General features: G+C 41.5%; 1 protein-coding gene across 4 annotated transcripts in view; it reads right to left on the bottom strand.

The window, feature by feature from the left end:
* ELMO1 (engulfment and cell motility 1) overlaps nt 1-21,073 on the bottom strand; it is a 310,364-nt gene that overhangs the window by 260,183 nt on the left and 29,108 nt on the right. For 2 of the 4 annotated variants that reach the window (XM_040591563.1, XM_040591561.1), the window contains exon 3: nt 2,018-2,167. In XM_040591563.1, the coding sequence (XP_040447497.1) occupies nt 2,018-2,095 (78 nt within the window). In that variant the 5' untranslated portion in view covers nt 2,096-2,167. Of the gene's footprint in view, nt 1-2,013; nt 2,168-12,125; nt 12,186-21,073 lie in introns of those variants that run through there. The other 2 variants (XM_040591564.1, XM_040591565.1) reach the window with 2 other exon arrangements.

Genomic DNA, 21,073 nt, shown 5'->3' with positions numbered 1-21,073 from the left:
CTCTTTTTTGCCTTCCTTTTCCCTCCTTCCCTTTATCATCTATGACAGCTAGCCATCTGAGGTATGAATCATCTCCTCCACTACAGCTCTTCAACTGAATAGATATTTTAAAGGAAACAGATTGGGGAAAAGTTAGCATTATGTGAACCAAAGGCAGAGCTGTGTGTTTAGAAGCATGTATCACCCTGTTTGCTTTCAGGGCCGATTCCCAAATTGCTCCCATCCCTGAGAAAAGGTAGACATGTGGGTTTGCATGCACAGGTATTAGGAAGGGATGTTTCTTTCTCATCTTCATTTCTTCTCACCACACCTGTATTTTCCATATCAGAAAGGTGAGGGATGAGACCCTCAAACTTCATTCCCCCTGTTTTCCCCTGAATCAGGAGCAAGCTGCTGTTAGCCTTCTCCCTTTCAGCCTTATTTCCCCCCTCTTCTTCCTCCTCCTCCCCATAAAGCAGTGTAAGGAAGCTTGCAGACAACTTGGCAGGCTGGTTTGGAAGAGTTCTACCCAATATAAGTCAGCATTGATCTCTCTTGTCCCCCCTAAATCTTACATAAAGTAAAAGCAAGGTTCCAGGACAGTAAGCTATTATTTCAGATAAGGCATGAGGAGTTTTTTGGAGAGTTAAAGCCATTCTGTAAGTTAAAACAAATCACTTTGGTATTATTTGTTTGGAAGGAGACTGCATAATATTTGTTAATTTTTGTCCCCACTGTACTTGGTAGCAATAAGCTGTTGTTCATCATGACTAACATGCATCTTTCCCTGAACACAGTGTGCAGTGTCTACCATTTGTTATATAAGAAGAAAAAAGTAAAACATTCTTCACTCCAGAAGGCAAGAGATTTGTATCTGTAGATACATGCTGACTAAAAAATATCAGCAAATGAAAATGAAGAAGCTTGACAGGTCCTGCTAACTACTCAGGAACTCCCTTTCCCTCTAAAGGGGCTTTCAGAGTGCCTAAAAATCATACTGCTGTTATTCCAGCCACCCTATAGTACCTTGTTTCTCTGAAGTTCACACAGGAATTTCCCAGGCATATGCCACAAAAGGGTTAACGAGAAGTGAAACTGATTGCACCACATGAAAAAAATAGGATCCCATTTCAGTAAAACATTTTCAGCAGGAATTCAGATTTTCTGCTCTCCAATAGAACTTTATAATCTAATTGGCCCCCAGACACACTAGCGTCTAAAGCACATTATGAAATGCTTTCCTTCACTCTGAAAACTCTTTACAGAAATAATAATTATTCTAAACAGGTAACATGCTGTACGATTTCAAAATGTTAAGGGTAAGCTGCTAAACATTTATTAATATTAAAAGCAACCTTTTTAATGTGCCACGAAACCCATCTCAGAGAAGTCCAGAATATAAAACACAGCACTTGTATAACTTGATTTGGTTTGTTCCCCTCACCATCACCACCAAATTTCCTACAGTCTTTAATTCATAATTTTGAATTTGTTAACTTCTGTACACTGCCTCCAATCGGTCCATGAGGACACTGCATTAGAAATAACCAGCCAAACAGGACAACCCCTGAGATTCCTGTATGGAACTGCAAAAATCCTCCTGCTCACAGTGCACAACTACTTAAGTTCCAAAACCTGCACTTGCTACGGCCATTCAGTATGATCCTACTTCTACTCTGCAATGCACTGACTAAAAATTTTAAGGCTTTCCACCCAAAGGCAACATTACCAAAATTTTACAGTTGAACAAACTAAGGCACAGAAGTGTTAAGTGGATCACACAAGCAGTAAATGCCTTATTTAAGCAGCTGTTTAAAATGAAAAATCAAATAAACCTCCCCAGCTAAACACATCCAAAACATTAAGCAGTAAGAGAGGAAGAGGGTTACACCCCTTTACAAAAAACACCATCTACCACACAGGCACTCACAGAAACATACGTGTGCATCTCAGTAAACATAAATGCAGAGACACAGACGTGCAGAGAAGAACTTACTTACACACAGGACTGGCAGAGCATTCGTACACAGGCACTTACTTGATCTATTTCCATTAACTTGGGGAAGGCACCTGGCCATTCGATCGCCACCTTCACTATATCAGCAGGAGGGGGCATTGCGACGCTGCTGTTCTTCAGAGCCACTACAACTGGACACTAAATACTGCAGAGAGTCTTTCTCATTCACACCTGCAGGGAGAAGGGGAATAAATAAATAAATAAATAAAAAAATACAGCAGTTCAGACAGAACCCCAGCGCTGCCGCTTCACCTCCTACATTTTGCCTGGCTGGGCAGGTGGATGAAAATGTATGTGTGTATGTGTGTGCAAGACCAGAAGAACAGCACATATTACAGAAGCAACACAGGACAACGCCACAACACACTGCACAGCTCGACAGTCTGTTAGAAAGATGGCTGAAGCACTGAAATGTACGGTGAATAATAGGCATGCATTAGATTTAAAATAGAGAAACTATTTTTAAATATTATTAAACATGCCGGTGGGGAAAAGCGACAAACTAGAAGGAAGCTCCTGTTACAGTGTCACTCCCGGAGTCCCAGGGAACGTGACCGAATTGGTTAAAGCGGTGCTTGAGGAGAAGAGATTGCCCAGGAAGTTATGGCCAGGAAACACTGTTTCTTTTAACTATAGCAATGATCTTCTGGGTGTTCACAAATAGATCACTGCACTATAGCAACCAGGATGTCAGGAAGAAGGCAGAACACACAGCAGCTTCCACATATACATACACACACATATCCTCACCTAACAGATCCAGAGATACCCATATATAAATACGCCTTTCTGGTAAATCTCAGACATGTGAGCACACAAGGATATAGTATACATTCACAATGATATAATCAGCTACATAGAACATCACAGTTCTGCAAGAATAGGAGTGTCAATAGGATCTCATGTCAAATAGCACAGCCTGTGAATCTGGGGGAAAGGAACTGAAAGGGGAAGGACCAAACCCTCAGGTTTTGTAGAATTTAAGTTCTGTCTCTTTTGTTTCAAAGTTTGCAACATTGCAATAACAACAAATGCTTTTCAAGCCGGTGTAATGCCTCTCTGGGCTTGCAAACAAACCTTTTGCATCCCTCTCCCAGCTTGGCAGTAGCAGGACAGCCGCTGAAGTAGCAAAGCTCTGCAATTCTCAGGCACAGCAACCCATGCCACCCTGCTGATGACTGGGAGGTTCCTGCTTGCTTTGCCAAGTCCTCCCTGCCGACCACGGCATTTCGTGCGTGCTCTGCTGAGACCCAGCAAAATGCCATCATGTATGACAAAACAAGAGAAGCTGTGGATATCCCCAGAGGTGCAGTCCCACTTCTCAGCACAAGAGAGAAGGAAGTGGTGAAAGCATGGACACATGCTTGTACCCTTTGAAAGAGCTAAGGCAAGAAATGAGCAGATAGAATATACCAGACATCCAGAAGCCACAAAGAAGTACAAGAAAAAAAAGGCTCTGCCCACCTTCAGCTGGTGCTCCAGCTAATCCAGTCTTACAACCCTTCTCCAACAGCAGCTGAAGCACAAACTCAGGTCAGCCTGAACAAAATTGTGAAACCATCCCTTTATCAAGAAATTTTATACCTTTGTGTCATACTACTTACAAGTGGGAATTCGTCCAGCCTTCATATGTATGGGTCTACCTTTCCTTTTTTTTCATGTGTCCTCTGGTCTACTCTAAAAAGGCCCTGTCCTTCACCTACACTGTACGTAGCATTCTCAACATACACTGTAAAAGCAATTTACAAACTTTAACACTCCAGCAATTTATTTCCAACAATGGCAGTTCTGATGCCAACAGGATTGCACATCACCACAAAGCAAAGCGCAAAGCAGTAAATAAGACAATGGACGGTCTATAAATAAGACTGGATTGCAGGAAGTGCCTTGAAAGACTAAACAAGATTAAGAAATACAGCTATATTGTCTACATTTGGTAGATGTTACGGGGACGGGGAATAAACGCAATTAAATCATGCAACTGGCTTGCTGGTCATCAAGAATATTCAGACATTCACTTTTGGCTGTTTTTTTCCTCACAGAGCCTGATTGGATAACAAGGCTCCCTCCATTTCTCCCCTGGCCCTCACGCTCCCGCCATTTCTCCCCCGGCCCCTCACGCTCCCGCGATTTGCATCTCCCACGAGCCCTCCCCTCGCAGTGCAGCGCACTGACTCAACTAATCAGTAAAATAGTATTTTCAGTCATCTGGTTTTTACCACTTTCAAGTCAAATGGCTTCCCAGAGGCGGCACAATGTGGGTGGGGGGGGAAGAAGCAGTGAGAGACTTGATGGCAGCCATGAGCCGTTAATCCACCCTGACAGTCAAATGAAACCGAGCCCTTGGGCACCTTTTTGCTCCCGCACTCACAGTACCGGGGTTCCCCACCTCCTCAGCAGAACAGTCCTCGGTAGCCTCAGCCTGTGATGTTCTGGTATTAAACTGCCTGCAGCATTTAAGTGGAGCTGGCTTACCTGGTGCCTGACTGACAGGCTTCTCCCTGTGCTCCCTGGCACGGCACTGTGCCCCTGGCAGGAGGGATGCTGGAAACCTCAGCCAGAGCATGAGTTTACTGGCCACAACACAAGAGCAGCAGCAGCTCCTGCCAGACAGACTTGACAGAGGACAGCTTCAGATGAGCAAGTCCTTACTTTCAACAGGTTTCCACCCCCCCTATCACGTTTCTTCTACGGTTTTCATGAACAAAATAATCTGTAGGCCACGTATCTATACGGAGAGAAAGGACACCTACAAAAAACATAGAATCCACCCAACGCATGGGCAAGCACACTTTCATTTGACTGGGAAGACAGAGAAGCAACTCTGAGCACCATCACCTCTCACCATGAGAGGGAAAGGGACAGTAACCCACAGTCCAACAGATACCTCCCCTAGGAGGCTAGCTAACTCCAAAGCTCACGAGGAATGTTGAAGGAAAAACATTGATTCATGAACACTGGCCACGACTACGAAAACAAAACAACATCACACAGTAATAAATCTGCAGAAATCTTCCACTCTCACAGTACAGGTGTGGCATTAACCACCAGCTTGCTTTAACGAGTTGTGGTCCATCTTAACAACTTACACAGAAAGAAAGCAAATGGTTTAAGAAAGAAGTCAAGGAAAATTGATGGTAAGTTAATCAAATTCAGCTATGGAAAATAAGCATTTGCATTCCAAAGTAAGGTACAAGAGAAATCTACCACAGCATTCAGAAGACAATTTCCATGTGACTCGTTTTAATGCAGGCTAGCACAGATCTCCCACATAATTATAATTATAATTATTAATATATGTATGCTTATACAGCCATAAAACACAAAGCAAAGTGACAGATCTTTAACTAATATAAATGGATGTAGTTCCACTTCTTCTACCAGGAGACCAACTTGGAGGCATCCGTGTGGTCTGAATGCTGAAAAGCATATTTAAAACTGTCACTACACATTTCTTCCTCTTTCTCGGTGCACATCCTAGTCAGAAGTGCTGACATTTTTTTTCCCTAGTTTATAATCTTACAAATCAAATTCAGGATCCAAAAGATAATTTAGTTTTGTTCTACCTATGTGGCAATGCCAAAAGCAAATATTCTCTTTTTTCAGGCCAAAATAATGTTTAGCTGTCATCACACTATGATTGCAATGAAATTTCTGAAATCTACAGTGCTGACAATTACAAATTACCTGCTATTTTTTCCAGTGGTACACAGTGTGTTAGACACTGCCCAGTAAAATAAGGAAGGCACAATCCCTGGTGTGAAATGCTTCCCATTAAGTAAGTGATTTTCATTATGTGAATGAAGTACTAGAACTGATTTGAACTGCTTTTTGTTATGCCCGCAGCAGTCAAGCAGTGAAAAGGATATGGACATCGCTGAAGGGTCTAGTTATAGAGTTTTCTCAAGTGCAATTCCTTTTTCCCTCCCAGTGGGATCTGAGCAGCAGACATATAAGTTCAACTTTGCAACTCATTTTTTGCAACGTTTATTTTCAAGGCAGAATCTTAAGGCAACAGGATGCATGTACAGGCATGAGTGTATGAAGTGAAGGAAGGGGTCTGAGGAAAAGGAAGGCAACTTCCCATTATTTTCCCCTAATGCATCCACGGAGCTGTAACCTGGAGGAGGTTTAAGCAACTTCCATGCTCAGCAGCACACTATTTTATAATTTGAGGGGGAAAAAAACCCACAACCAAAACATTCTTATCACTTGAGTACACTGTTTTATGTCAATAAAGTTTTTCAGAACTATGACAGATTGGCCCATTAAGTGCAAATTCTCTGAGTTATTGTTGTTACCACACGCAGCACATTTCTGCATTTCAACCATACTACACAGTGCTTCCAGCAGCCTAAGTCAGAGTAATAAACACCAAAGTTGGAAATCAAAGTATATTAAATTTAATGCAAAAATGCATCAGCACAGACATGCAAGCTCTCAGTTTACCTGCCTGGCTCTGAGGGATTAAATCACCACGTATGTCAGTAAAACATACTGATTTTCCCCCTTTTGCACACACACTGCATGTGGAAAACAGGATTTTATTCGTGTATGAAATTAGTTCTCAGTAGAACTCTTTTTTAAAAAAAAAAAGAAACACAAACCTGTTTTGCAATTTCCTTGGCACTTTCCATACAAGGTTCTCAAAGCACTTTAAATAACTTATAGCTATCAGAGCACATCTCTCAAGAAATAAACTCTATTCTTACTCTACAGACAGGAGAAGAAAAATGCAGGCTAATAGGAATTATGCGACTCATGGTTCTAGTTGTATATAAAAAACAGCAGCCTACAAGAGCTCATTCCTTCTTTTACAGAAGAGAAGTAATCAAACAGCAGGCCAGGTCATTTGATGAACAGCTTGAGTAAGGAAGTTAATGATTAAAAAGCAACTGAAGGAACGCCACGTGCATTTGAGAATTTAATAAAACAAAGCATGTGTTTCTCCTCTCTAGACAAAAGGCAGCATATACAGGAATCACCTGGAGTGGGCACTAATCCGCCTGCTCCCCCCTGGCAGGCAGGTTTTCCCCATGGCATTTCTTCAAGGCAAACGGAAGGAGGGCAATAACGCAGCCAGGACATGGCGGGACAGAGCGAGTGCCAGCAGGGAGCTGAGCCCTGGCCGACCACCATGCAGGGACCCGCAGCAGGAGGAGAGGCACGGGTCCCTCCGCTCGAGACCTTACGTAAGTAACCGCTTCTTGTCAAACCTCATCAGCTTCCTCCGCTCAGCTCCCGCCGCCCCAGCAAACAGAAACTAAGTGGCAAGTTCAGCTGGAAGGTCCCTCGGGGACCAAGTCTGATTAACGATTTTAGAAAGATAATCCAACGTTGGATTAATATCCTCCAAGAGAGTTATTTTTGGAGTTAAACTGCATGACTGAACAGCCAAGTCTAAGGAGCTGTAAACATGCTCTACCATCTCTGCAAGAAATAAAAACAGGGCACAGAAGCCAGGGGGCTGGATGCACACTTTATATACATAAAAAGGCTTTTATGCTGCCTTTTTCCCTTTTGTTATGTGTTCTCTGCTATTCACCCCTGAACTAGACAAGAGCCAAAGGCCCAGCAGACCCTTGTCAATAAAATCCACAGATGCTTTGCCACAAATGGAAGATAAAGCTCTACAGGAGCTATGAGCTATATTCTAGCAAGTGATGGAAAAGAGGCAGCGATGTCGAAGCTGGGGGGCTGCCATCTCTTCAGCAGCAGCCACCAACACTGCAGGAAGACCTGACCCTACTTGACAGAATTCCACAGTTCAGAGCAGTCCATCAGCTTCCCAACAGGAATGTTTCTTTGATGCTGAACCTGCAATCTGCTGATCAATAATGCATTGCTAGCCCAGGAATGGACCTTCTAATATTATGACAAAACGAACTTTGGAGCCGTCAGGTTTAAATACAGCACTTTTCCTCTCCAAAATACCTGGAAATCTAGTATTGGAGGACATTTTAGGCATATGGGTGTGAAATGTACAGCCCAGGACAATTTTTGCCACTGGCAAAGCCACCCAGGAAAGATGGTGAATATTTGGGTGGTTATCACCTGTCTCATTCCCACCTATAACCTTTCTTAAAAATCTAGTTCTAAGTATTTTACATTTCCTGCAGTGGTCCTCTCATTAGGAAGTATTTTATGTGGTTGAGGTTTCACCATCATTGACAGGCCCACTTTCAAAAAACGTACTCTTCAAAACAGAGAAAAAAGGCTTTAAAGAGTGCTTGGAAAGAAAAAGTGGAAGAAAACACAACAGACCGGATGTACTCAGAATACAAGCAAGCAGGCTGGCTGGCCTTGCTTCTGAAGAACACATTGAAGCATACCAGAAAAAATCAGGTACTTATTTAACCTGAACTCCCCATCTTCTTGGGGGATCTCCTTCTACCAAGGAACTTTTAGTTACATGTCTATAATTCATAAGAGGTAGGACTAAAAACTCTGTTTTGATTATTCAAAGTGTCTGAACCTTTGTGGCAATTTAATTAACATCCATATAACATACAGTCAGACAAAGATGCTCTGTTACTAAAGGTGTTAACATTGGAGCTCTTCAACAACCACCAAACCAACAATAACCTGGCAGTTGAAAAGGTAAGGCTTCACAAAAAAAAGCATGGTTTTTCAAAGGTGCTGAGTATCTGCCTAGAATGTCGAATTTAAAGACCATGGAAGGTATCAAGTACAGGAACAAAAATCAAACACTATTCCTAACACAACATTTGAATCCACTTAAACTTTTCACAGTTTATCAGGGCTTGCTGCTTCATTTGGGGTTGTTTCTTGTCATTGGGCTATATTCCAGATGTTCCTAAACTGAAGCAAGCAGCGAAAAATATCCCTTAAAATCCAGCTGAATACAAGTTTATCATCCTGACTCTCAGGATAGTCTCACATAACCTGAGAGATTGGAGGGAAGTAATGGGAAAAAGATGAAGCCTCGGTTTTGGCCAGTGGTGCTACTGTTCTTAAAAGCTTGTAAGGTTAGAATGAAAGTTTTCAGCAATAAGGTGGAGGGGAGAAGAAAGGAAAAAGGAAACTGGTACTGTGAAAGAAAAACTAAAATAAAGCAATGCTAAATATTACAGTTCAAAAGGATGAATGCAAATTTGGGGGGGGGGGGGGGCTTTCTAGTCTTTAAGCTAAGCACACTCTAAAGGAATCCAATGTAACTGGAAATGGAGTCAATTTGTTAGACACTGGTTGAAAATATGCTGAAGAGAAACAGAGAAAGTTCACCAAAGCTGCTCTGACTCAGGAAAGCAATTTTGAATACAATTCAACTAAGAGTGAAGAAATAACAAAAGGTCACAGCCCTCTTTCCTAGCACTAGCATGATCTGACTATGGTACTTAGGACTTTCCTGGCATTTTGATAAATCAGGGGGCTAGAAAGGACATACAAAGGAGCATCTTGAGTCAAGATGAAAACACTTTTATTGCTTCACTTTAGCAAGGGCTGAATCAAGACAACAAGGATGGGCTATACCCCAAAGGAGATAACAGACACAAGAAGATAAGCTCAAGGCTGGGAAAAACCCTAAACTTCCTGCTAGAAGCAAGATGGAGCAGCAGTATAAAAAATAAAGAGGTTTTTTTTTACTGTATCAATGCTTATGACACATACGGAGGAACTAATGGTATAGTCAGGAAGTTACCAGTCAAATGGAGGAAGAGAGGGCAACAGAGACGTGTGAATGCTAAAGGAAATAACCAAGTTAACTGACAGCACAGACAGGATGTTGAAGGTTGAAACAAACAGAAGTATCTTCTAAAGAAATCATTCTGCAAAGAAAAGGACTGTGGAAAAGAGACACACATTGACATTCCACAGTGAATAAGCAGAGCCGTATGCTCATCATGCTCATCAGAAGTAAAAGAAACAATAAAAGAAAGACTGGATACGATTCATGGGTCTAATGAGGGAGGACTTAAAAGTTTTGATGACACCAGTCTTTTGCTGCAGGCACTGACACTGCTCTTCAAAGATGACAAAAACCAAGAGAAGGAAAAAACCCGCCTGTCACTCACCTTGCAGCAGGAAAGAGTTCCATCAACAGAGGTGCTCCTACCAGCTTTGTTTCTCTTATACTTACTGAAATCAGCGCATCAAAACAGCTAACAGCCAAAACACCACGTTTTCCTGACTTCTTAGCACTATACAGCCCCTGAATCCACCCCCGTAGACTCCCAGCTCTCTGCCCATTCACACTCTCATACACACTAAGAACATTTTGCCCTTAAACACTTGTGGACTTCCCAGTGCCAGCTCTCTATAGGACATTCAGAAAAACCGCCAGACTGCAAATGGGAAAGACAGTGATGGCTACCTAGGAAAAAAAGCATGGCACAGTTAATATTAGAGACCTTGTCTATAGCTTAAATTTGTGGAATAACTTGAGCTATTTTGCATTAAAGAGATTGTATCTCCAAACAACATCAGTTGTTGCGACTAATCTGTAATTTTAATAGACATTACTAAACCCACTTTGTTAACAGGAACACAGACATGCTAAGAAACAAATGTGGACACAGCCACATCCCCAAAACACTACTGTGCATATGCCCATCCTTAACACTGATCCCATCCTGCTTTGCTGAGTACCACTCAGTCTGTGTACCTGCGGGCCTGTAACCACTGCTCCGGGGACATCACAACCAGGTATCACCCTCCCTTTCAATGCCCACACATACCCTGGGGCATTTGCTTGTAATTCTGTATCTGGAAGAGCTTGCATACCTGAGCAATCTTCCTGGTTATCCAGCCAGGTTAACCATAAAACCTCTATAAGGTAAAATACAAGTAAAAAAGATACTGAGGAGCCCAAGAACAGGGCAAGCTCCAGGATCATATAACCAGAATGCAGAGGCTATTTTGGAAGGGTGCTAGAAACCTTTCAGAAGAAACTCGGCGACAAGATAACAGTGGTGCAAACACTGCTCACCCAGTCCATTTCCAGGGCAGATGTGTCCTGTGTCTTTTGGTAAACTGTATTAAATGTGACACTTGGTAACAGGAGATCTGGACGTTTTAACGTGACACTATCCCTTGCTCATCTCTGTATTGCAAAACCATGAGTAGCAGATGACACTGCTTGAGCAGGGGGGTGAACAAGATGACTTCCACTAGTCCCTTCCAGCCTCAACCATTATGTAACTCTCAGAGTACGCTGACTTGAAGCACTCTTGAAGTCCTAGCCTGTGCATCTGTACTCACCTGTGCACACAACGAGCAAAAAAAAAAGCTGCTTTTGTAGCAGGTTGCCTTCTATGCCATAACAAGATTCTCTAAGCACACTAAAACCAACCCTTGGTTACAACGTCAGAACAACCATCTCTATAACTCTTCCCAGCTGGCATCCAAGAGCACTCATTCCAAAAAGATCTCAGCCTTGCATAATTTGAACTAAGATTTCAAAGATCAAGACGAAAATTTACTTCTGACAGGAAAACTGCTGTAAATTGCTTTTGTGTTATAGTCTAACAAATCACACTCAAGCACTTGGTACCATTTGTGGTTGCCCCATAATTTACATTTTACTCAACAGTAAAATCTACACGGTCCAGGGAAAGAGGAAAGAGTGATGCAAACATCATCCTTCTACTGGTTTGAATCATAAGCTCTATAGAGAGTCATGCCATTTAAGCAGCAGACAAGAGTTGAAAAGCATGCTGTCTCTACATTTTAGCAGGGACAGCAGGACAGGCTATGTGTTCGCTCCAAAATTATAACCCACATGTGAACATAAAACCCCACCAAATCTAATCTATGCTATCATGCTGGTCTATTTAAAAAAAAAAAAAAAAAAAAAAGAAAAAAAGGCAGGAGGGAGCCACCAATTCAGCCACTGCAGTTAAAGCTACAAAGAGGTGTTACAATCGTCTCCTGGTTTACTATCCGAAAAAAATGGAAATACCGTAACAAAGAAACCTGACTCATGAAAAATACCAGCTAATTTAGTAAATAAGTTAATTTCATTGCTCAGGTAAAAAGTTGTTATTCATTAAAAAGTTGCCTTCATAGTATATATGACCTGCTTCTCCAAGTAACTTCTATCCCATAGGTAACTATAATTACAAAGGTTCTCCAAGACTCCCCCCAAATGGCTACAGCTAATACTCACTGTCAAAATCTGAAGACGGCACAGCTGTGTTTCCCCATCTCCATGCTCCAGTTGAAGCTCCTGCTGCAGCCTCTCTGGAAACATACATAGTTATGCCAAGAATGAGCAAAACACTCACTGTTTCCAAATTGGCTAATCAACGGACTGAGTGCTTAACCTTCCCACAATACATGCATCCAGACAAGGCAACCAGCACAGTCTGCATGCTGAGGACTGAACTGTGCCAACCACATTATTCTGCAAGATGACTCGTGGCAATTTCCTTCTCAGGAGCCAGAGCATCAATTGTCACCGATTGCTGCTGCAACTCAATCGACTTCTAGCAAAGCATCCATTCAAAATGAACCACTGCTTGCTCCGTGGCACTTTTCTCTATTATTCTAAAAACAAATAGAGTGCCTCAAATATTAAATACCCTCTGGATTCTACCCAGCAGTTATTACCAAGTATTTTACCTGCTTCGAACTTACAAATGCTAACTACAGAACAGTGAGAGGCTGGCAGCGACAGGCAAAAGGACACTGTGCCTTTGCTGCATAACATGTATGCTTACTATACAGCAAAAAAAGTATTTTATGTTATAAATATTATAAGACATACATCACCCTGAGCCACCATCCTTATGTTCTTCACTAAAATGAAATCTTTCTACTCCAAAAACCTCAGGCTTCTGCCATTCAAAGTTCAGTTCCATAGCAAATCTGATATCTCTGCTTTTCCAATGTCATGGCCCGGCCTCCTCCTCCCCAGTGCCAGCCCTGGCACTTGTCCAGCAGGCCAATTCAGAGATGGACTGCCCAAAAACTAACCTCACAAAACAAAGACACATTTTCAGCCAGATTAGCCCCTTGAATGCATTCACCACTCACTCACCCAAGCATCAGGACCACTATAAGGAAGGGGTAGGGGCAAAAAGGAAAGCAGGAATATAACCTGCTCATCTTTAACCATCATGTAAATATGCCTGGGCCAAAAAAGAGGATTTATTTCACCTGTGCAAAGTTCATGGCACACAGCTAAGATTCAATTCCATGGAGGAAAATGATGTAAAATTATGCAATTACTGAGTTCATTACGGTATGTTTCATTAACTCAATAAGCTCCCTTATAATTGTAACAGACATTAAAAGATTAAAGTATTTGGATAAAATCCAAGTACATTTTTAGTGCTCTGATGATTGCCAGAGTTAGAATCCTCAGTAATACAAAGTAACAACCCTTCACCAAATCCCCTGTGAGAGTAACCACTGTTTATCCTGCTTGTTGTCAGACTTCAGTGTTCCCAAATCAAATTTTCCCATTGCACTTGGAGGTGAGGGGTGGCAAATCACTCTTCAGTTAACTGTCTAGTTCAGTTTGACATAGTTAGAAGTGTTTCCATATAAAGCCATCAATTGAAGTTGACCATTTTGAACTTCCTACAGGGCTAACACCTGGCTGAAAAGCCCTTTGTGTGAAAACAGCAACACTAAAACAAAGCACAGCACAGGAACTCTGCAGCACTTTCCATCTGCTCTCACTCGAAATTTATCAGTAGATCTCTAACGTTCAAGCAGCAAGTGCAATTTAGCTATTAATCTCTTTAAAACAGAATGGAGTCCTCTTTCTGCCCTTCAGTAAAGCACCTCTACTCTGCTGTGAAGACTAAACCATAGCTCTACAGGGCTGGCAGCATGGTGGCAACAGTAAACACAGAGCCTTAGTCGTTCTCATTTTACGCTGTATTAAGTGATATTCACAGGTTGTACACTGAAAGCATAAGCATTTCCAAAAATCCGCAGTGCATATCTACTAAAAGAATACTCCATTTTCTTTTTGCTCCCCACACACTGATGCAGTCTTCATGCTGCATTCACAGAACCATAACCACAGCCCGTCAGAAGATCTTAAATTGAAATAAGGAAGATGATCAGGGAAGAGATGTCCCGTTTCCAAAGCTGCCAGACAGCTTGCCCTGTAACAAGTGGACTCCACATCTCTGAAGACCAAGACTTAAGTCCCATTTCAGTTACAGTCCCCTAGTCCCAACAGGGGATTCTGCTGTTCTTCAGAGCTGGACGTGACTTACTTCTACCTTGCTCAGAGGATTGATTACTCCATTATGTAGGACTCACAAAGACATGTCCTCCACAACATGGAAAACTCTAAGAGGACAGTGTACATGAGGAATGAAGGAAAAGATGTTTTTGAAGATTTTTTTTTTTTTTAAGTTTTCTTTTCACATATGCCATTCTCCAAACTCTGGAGCAGATTCCTACTAGCCACAAATCCTACTAACCACCTTTACAAGCTCTTTTCTTGGAGCATTAAAGAATTAGATGGGTTTCAGCCACATCTCTTACCTTGCTGATCTCACCCACTATGTCAACAACTTTGACTAGGACTGGGGAAGAAAAAAAAACCATTAATTCCACTTCAGGCACTTGAAGGAAATTCTGAAGCAGCTGTGCCTATAGGTAAATAAGTTGCATCCAGTGCCCAGGATGAAGTCTAATGCTCTCTTTTAAACAAGACAGAAAAATATATTCTTGTATTTATAAAACAATCCTCTTGAGACACGAAAGCCCTAGATTCTTATTTGACCTTGGTGTCATTGAGAGAATGTAATCGTTAGCAGATAGTATAAGATACACCGGAGAAAAATAAACCGAAAAAATAGACCTTATAGCTATCATTTTTTTTTTCCCCACAGCACTGATTAAAGAGAACTCCCTACCACACATAGTAATCATACTGTCTAAACGAACAGAAAGTCTGCTTCAAAGACGAGGCATAAACTTGGAACCAACAACACTTGTGTTTAATTTTCTTTTATTAAAAGGCTTTGTGTGTGGCCACGTACTTGCCCTTTGGTCCTCTGTGCCTCCAACCACCAACTATAAAATGGGGCACCACATTTCCTCAGAGAAGTTGAGAAGCATTTAGAGGCTACAGGGTGTTGTATCTAAATCAGGCTGACACATTACCCAGAACGGGCAGCCGCCTTATTTATTCGTGAGCTCAGGCATACTACTCACCCAGTTCTTCCTGCATTTTACCTTTCCTAGCCCCCAGGGTCCTGAAAGCAGAGACTGGCTTACCTATTTCTTGCTGCCATCCTCAGTTTCAATACAACACCTGCCATTAAAAAACAGAGAGGTAGAAGCAGAGGATGCAGCTTTGGAGTGCTGGAAACAGTGTGCGCTCTTTTTGGCCTTTCAGAGCACATTGCTGCAGTTTTCCCTCAGATGGGGCTTCTCACAAGTATGGACTTTGGGATGGGACAGAAAGGGATAAAACTTTTGCAGCTATATTTATTGGTCAATGTCTTCTAATTTTCCCACTCTGCCAAATTAAAAGATTCATTGCCAGCACAAAATGACAAATACATCTCTAGATGGATTATGTACTTTACAACAAACCATCAGGGGAAACTAATTTCCCAGGCAAAATAAAAGCATTGCCATTATACTCATTTAAGCCAAGACTGAAAGAACACACAGAACATGCTGTAGGGAGCAAGTCTGAAGCCTCGTTGCCATTTTTCTTTACATATAAAGCTATTTTTCCTAACATTAAGAGTCCCAGAGGCACCCACAAGTGTCTGCAGAGCCAATCAAAATGCAAATACTCTGGAACAGCCCAGCGAGCAGCTACTGCTCTTCTCTTTACCACGTTCTTCCTTCTGCTCTCAGGCTTTCATCGTTTAACCTGGGTGACTACCAAACACCATGTGCTTCAGTTTTAGAGCCCTGAAAGTTTAAGCTGTTGTCAACGTAGAAATGAGAACCTGTCATCTGGCTCTTTGGGTCAGTCATTCCTGGAAACTGCCTTATTTTCAGCACACGCAACAGGAAGAGACCACTGCCCTCTAACAGTTACCTCCCCCAGCCCCAAATAATTTCTGTAGTTTGTAGTTTTACACAGTGAAATTAATGCATGGCTGCTGACTCCCTACACTCCTGCCCTTGCTTTTAGTGATTTAATTGCTGAAGTGGAAATACAGACGTTAAAAGAGACAGGCACATGACAGAAAACATTTGCCTCTTGCTTTGAAGAAATACAACGTGACAGCAAGATGAAAAATCCCACAGCTACAAAGGATCCCAGTTTTCTCAGGGCAAGATGCTGAAAGCATCTAACAGTTTCACCTCTAACAAGCTCGAACTGAACTATTCCCAGTAAATTGAGGAGGTGCCTGTTTTCAACAGTTCCTTTCTTAAATCCACCACTATTTCTCCTGATTCATTAACCAACCTTGTTTAAGAAAGAAGAATCATATCTTAAAAGGAAGAAAGCAGCAAGGTAGTTTGGCTTGCCACCAGCCAAGTTAACTACAACACACATTGCTGCTTTCTCTTCAGAGAAACTCAACCATGCCAAGGGTCGGCAGTTTCTTCTAGCAGCTGAGAAGTAAAAAGCCTTGTTGAGTACATTTCCCTTTTGAACAGCTACACATGCAATGATGTATGCAGCACAGCTATTAGCTTGTGTGTGAGAAGGAAGGACTACAGGTCTCTGCTGTCAGGCTGTGTTCCTCAAAATTGTCGCTTTCAAGTTTGCAAAAATATATTTCATTTTTATATAGATGACAAAGCTAGCAACGATACCCATGAAAGCTGCTTTCAAGCATTTTAGACTAGATGTCATCTAAAGCATGATTTGACCTGGATGGATATGCTTTTAGGTTTTTTAATTACTGACTTATAATATGTGCATTAGAAGTCACTGAAGGCAAAAAAATAATTTATATTTAAGATACTATTTTTGCTTTTGTATGACTTTAAGCGATGACAGCTTTAAGACCCACTAGAGTAAGCAGGGATTAAACTTTAATGTGCTTTCTTTGCTTTTAGTATATAAAAGATTCACATCATCAACTCTTAGAAAGAATAGCAACTGTCAGGAGTTTTACTGTGCTGCTTTTAACAAGGATAAAGTGGGGAAACACTTGGTTATTTATTTATTTTTGAACAGGACATCCATTCATAGAAGAAGCCTAAGCATAATACCTTTTGCCTAGGCAGTATAATTCATCTCTCTCACCTTTGGCATTTTTTTTCCCCTTTTCTTTTCTGACAGTGTTTTATTTCCCTTTACATAACCCATTCTTCAAGCTTTCTTCCACTGCCTCAAAGAGATTACATTCACACACACGTTGACCATTTTTCCCCAGGTGGAGGTTTTGTACCAACTGCTGCACTTTCATCTCAGCCAAAGCACATCCCGGCTGAGATGCAACAGGGACACTTCACCCTTCCCCAATCTCTCTCTGCACTTCTGAGGCTTTTAAAGCACAGAGAAGCAAGACCTTCACTGGCAATTTGGGAATTTCAGAAGTGCACATTGATATTTCATTCTTCCTGGTTTTTTGTTCGTCTTTTTTTTTAAAATGTCAGATTCAAACAATCTATGCTCTGCAGAAGCCAATGACTGTAGCTTTCACAAAGGTTAAAAGTTCAAAAGGAAAGCTGGTTTCTTCATTTAGCAGCTTCTTTCAACAATTCCGATAAAAAGATACCAAAGAGTGAGCAGATGTGTAGGTATAGCAGCAAGGGGGATGAGGGGATGAGTCTCAAAGTTTTTAATTCTCTTGTTTATGACTCCCCCTCTTCCACCAGGTTCTGACCTTATCCCTCTTTGGGGAACACTATCCAAATACTAAGTACCAGCCATGAGAAAAAGCTAGGAGAAACACACATCTCCTGCTGTCTTCCTCCACACATAAAGAGCAAACTGTTCCCAAAGCACATTTTACCCTGAATCCTTTGGGAAAACGTGTCCCAGACACACAAGGCATAACCATGAAAATTATACCTCTTCTTCAAGCTTGCAGGCTTACTATGCCTTTTCTCAAAATCCCTTTCTCTGACAGATATAAATCAAGCAAGCAAACTTACTCTGTGAAGTCAAAACTTCACTTTGCACACGAGCGTAAGAACCGAAAGTAACACACTGGGTATTATCTTGCATTCGTTTTTCTAATGAAAATACACTGTAACCACAAAAGGAAATGCTTATGGATCAGTAATGAAGGGACTGATTCATATGCCCCAGAGAACAAGTGCTGAACAATGTATACTCAGTGAGATTTCAGCTTTATCCCTTATTAAAATAAAACCACGTGTCTGATCTTTAACCTACTTTGATTTATTAATGTTTTTGCTTTTCAAGATTATGAAAGTATCAACAGAGGAGTTAGAAGCAAACAATTAATCATGGAAGTCTTTTACACCAAGTACGAGAATAGCCATCAATCTTACTTCCTCTCTCAAAAATGTGTATTTATAGTTTTGAAGGACTACATGGGAATTCCAATTGGAAAGTCACAAAAGTAGGCTGATGCAAACAACAAAATACTACATCCCAAATGTAACGCAGCCTCTGCTACTGTACGTAGACATCAGTTGGTCATCTGTCAATCCACTAGAATGCCAAGGGCATTTGAAAGATATTAAAGTATCAACAAGAGAAAAAGGAAGAGTCCTTTGAAAAGGTCAGAGATTTACCAGTTCTGAGCTCTGCATAAACAAATCTTCAAATCCAAGGAACGACTGTGTGCTTTACATTGCAACATCTTATGTTCCAGACACCTTCCCTACCACAGTCTTTCACTGGAATGTAAATCTGGATTAAAGTTGCAATGCAGAACAAGGCTTTATCCTTTCACTTGGGTCCCATTCCAAAATATATTTGTTCTACATTACAAAGTGTGTCACATTTTCCATGGGGCATTCAGGAAACTCCTAGCACAAAAACAATGAACAGGATATTGCAGGTCAGGATAGAGCTACGCTCACTAAATGAGAACATTTGAGGAAGTGGGGGGACCTTGCACAGTCTTTTATTACTCAGCATCTTTTTGGTTCCAGCCCCTGTACTTTGCAGAGTTCATCTTTGGGGGATAAGCAAAGTCTGCATACAGCCCTTGCTTAGCCAGAGCTGTCCCTTGGTTTTGTAAGAATTCAATGCCCCAGACAATTTTATAGGACCCTGGTAACCATAACACAGCTGTGACAGCTTCAGCCAACCCACTCCAGGTCATGCGCTTGTCTTTGGACCATCTGTGCACCCAGCACTGGCATGTCTGCCAGTCAACCCAAACACAGGACAACAGACCTGTAGGTTTGGTTTTTTGAACATTTCTGCTAATAAAACTATCACTGCTCAGAATTATCCCTGTAAGTTAGATCTGATCTATTACTACCTTACTACTGTCCCGTGTCTGGAAATACCTGGAGCACTGATGTTCCCACAGCAAGGGTAGCTCCACAGAACGCAAGAGCAATACCCATATGTTGAAGTGTCCCATACCCACAGGAGTTCATCAGGTGGTGCTCACTTCCTCACTGGATCTCTCCTATATAGGAAGGCCTTTGCACAGTACTTCAGTTAGATCAAAGCTTGCACACCTTCCTGAAACACCTGCCGGTAAACCCCATGCTCCCAACTCTTGATGGATTTCACATAAGAACAGGTGCTGCTGGACCATGGGAGGGACCACCACTCTCATCCTTCCCTAAGCCACGCTGGCTGTAAGAGGAAGGAACCATTGAGAACCCTAATTCCTTAAGGAAACGTTAAGATGTAAAAACCAGTGGACAGACTTGAAGAACAGTAAGCTCCTGAGCACTGTTCTTGCTTAGTAAAGCGGCCACCTTCATTTTGCAACACTGAAGCCCCGGCAAGCATTTGCAGCAGCAGGCATTTCTAGCTTCCCTATTTCAGATCTGGTTTTATTCATCAGACTTTCCACATGGTAATTCTAGAAGAGCAATTCTAATGCAATACTTTCAGAATCAAATTGAGAAGCCTAATTTGTGGCCACAGCTGTGGCCTGTTATCTGTACTTCACCACTCCAACCCAGCACAACACAAACTCCATAATTCTTCAGACTCCGACATGCCTCCACACCACCACAGCAATTAATTTGCCTCTTCCAGCCTATGCCATTAAAATAAAACTGTAACATACCACAATCTGAAAATAAAAAATTCAGCCTCAGCCCTACCCAACCTCTTTGTAATTTAAAGAAAACCCCTGCAACTTCAGCATTTAAGAACTGGGACTTCTGTCAGAAATTATTTTTATTCACATGCTTACTTTTAAAGGCTACTGATAAATCTGAAGCAGTAACTTCACTGTAGCACCTAGACTACACCATTAGCTAAATGTTTTACAGAAGCTTGGGAAAAACACTTTCTCCTATGGCCAAAACAAAAATAAAACTTACCTAAATGTTTTCATATTGACCTGGAAGAAAAAAGAAAGCCACCTACCAACTATTGCACTACAAAGGATTTAAGACTAAATGGCGGTTTCAAAGACAATTCAGTCTAACACATATCACCCTATAAATCTGTGAATAGGAGGTTCATTTGATAATGCCTCATTAGGTGAGCTAGGGCCATTAAAGCCTTTTCCTGATAACACAGTAATTGGCTTTTCCTATCAAGAAAGAATGGTTTTCTCCCTTTCATTTGCAAAGAAAAGTTAATGGCTTTCACAGCTCCACCCAACAGTAAAATAACATTAAAGATGGAATAACACTTCAAAGTAAAGATCACTTTAGACTTGAAATGAGTTAGGTTTTTTATCAAAAAGGAAATTCACATTAAAGCCACCGTGATTGTATTTGAACTTTTATTCGTGAAGCTTACTCGGCTCCATTCTGACCTCTTGGCAGCAAGTACAGTTGATATTAGTTCACTTATATTCCATATGGAGCATAGGACAAAACCACTTTGATATTCCCCCTACAATAAGACTAGCAGACCAGGCATGAGTCTAAGAAGGGACACAGCACTTTCACAATAAACCCGCATTTCATAAAGTAATTAAACATCTCATACATGTGTCACAGCCATACTCAAGCAGCTCAGTGATGTTTCACCTCAGAATACAAACCCTGCAGTAGCAAAGAGCCTAACTATGCCATGCATCCCTTCATAATCACCACACTGCTTTA

Source organism: Falco naumanni, chromosome 4, assembly GCF_017639655.2.
Source record: "Falco naumanni isolate bFalNau1 chromosome 4, bFalNau1.pat, whole genome shotgun sequence".
Lineage (NCBI taxonomy): Eukaryota > Metazoa > Chordata > Aves > Falconiformes > Falconidae > Falco > Falco naumanni.
The sequence above is the reverse complement of the archived record's forward strand: the minus strand, read 5'-3'. Positions and strand labels throughout refer to the sequence as shown.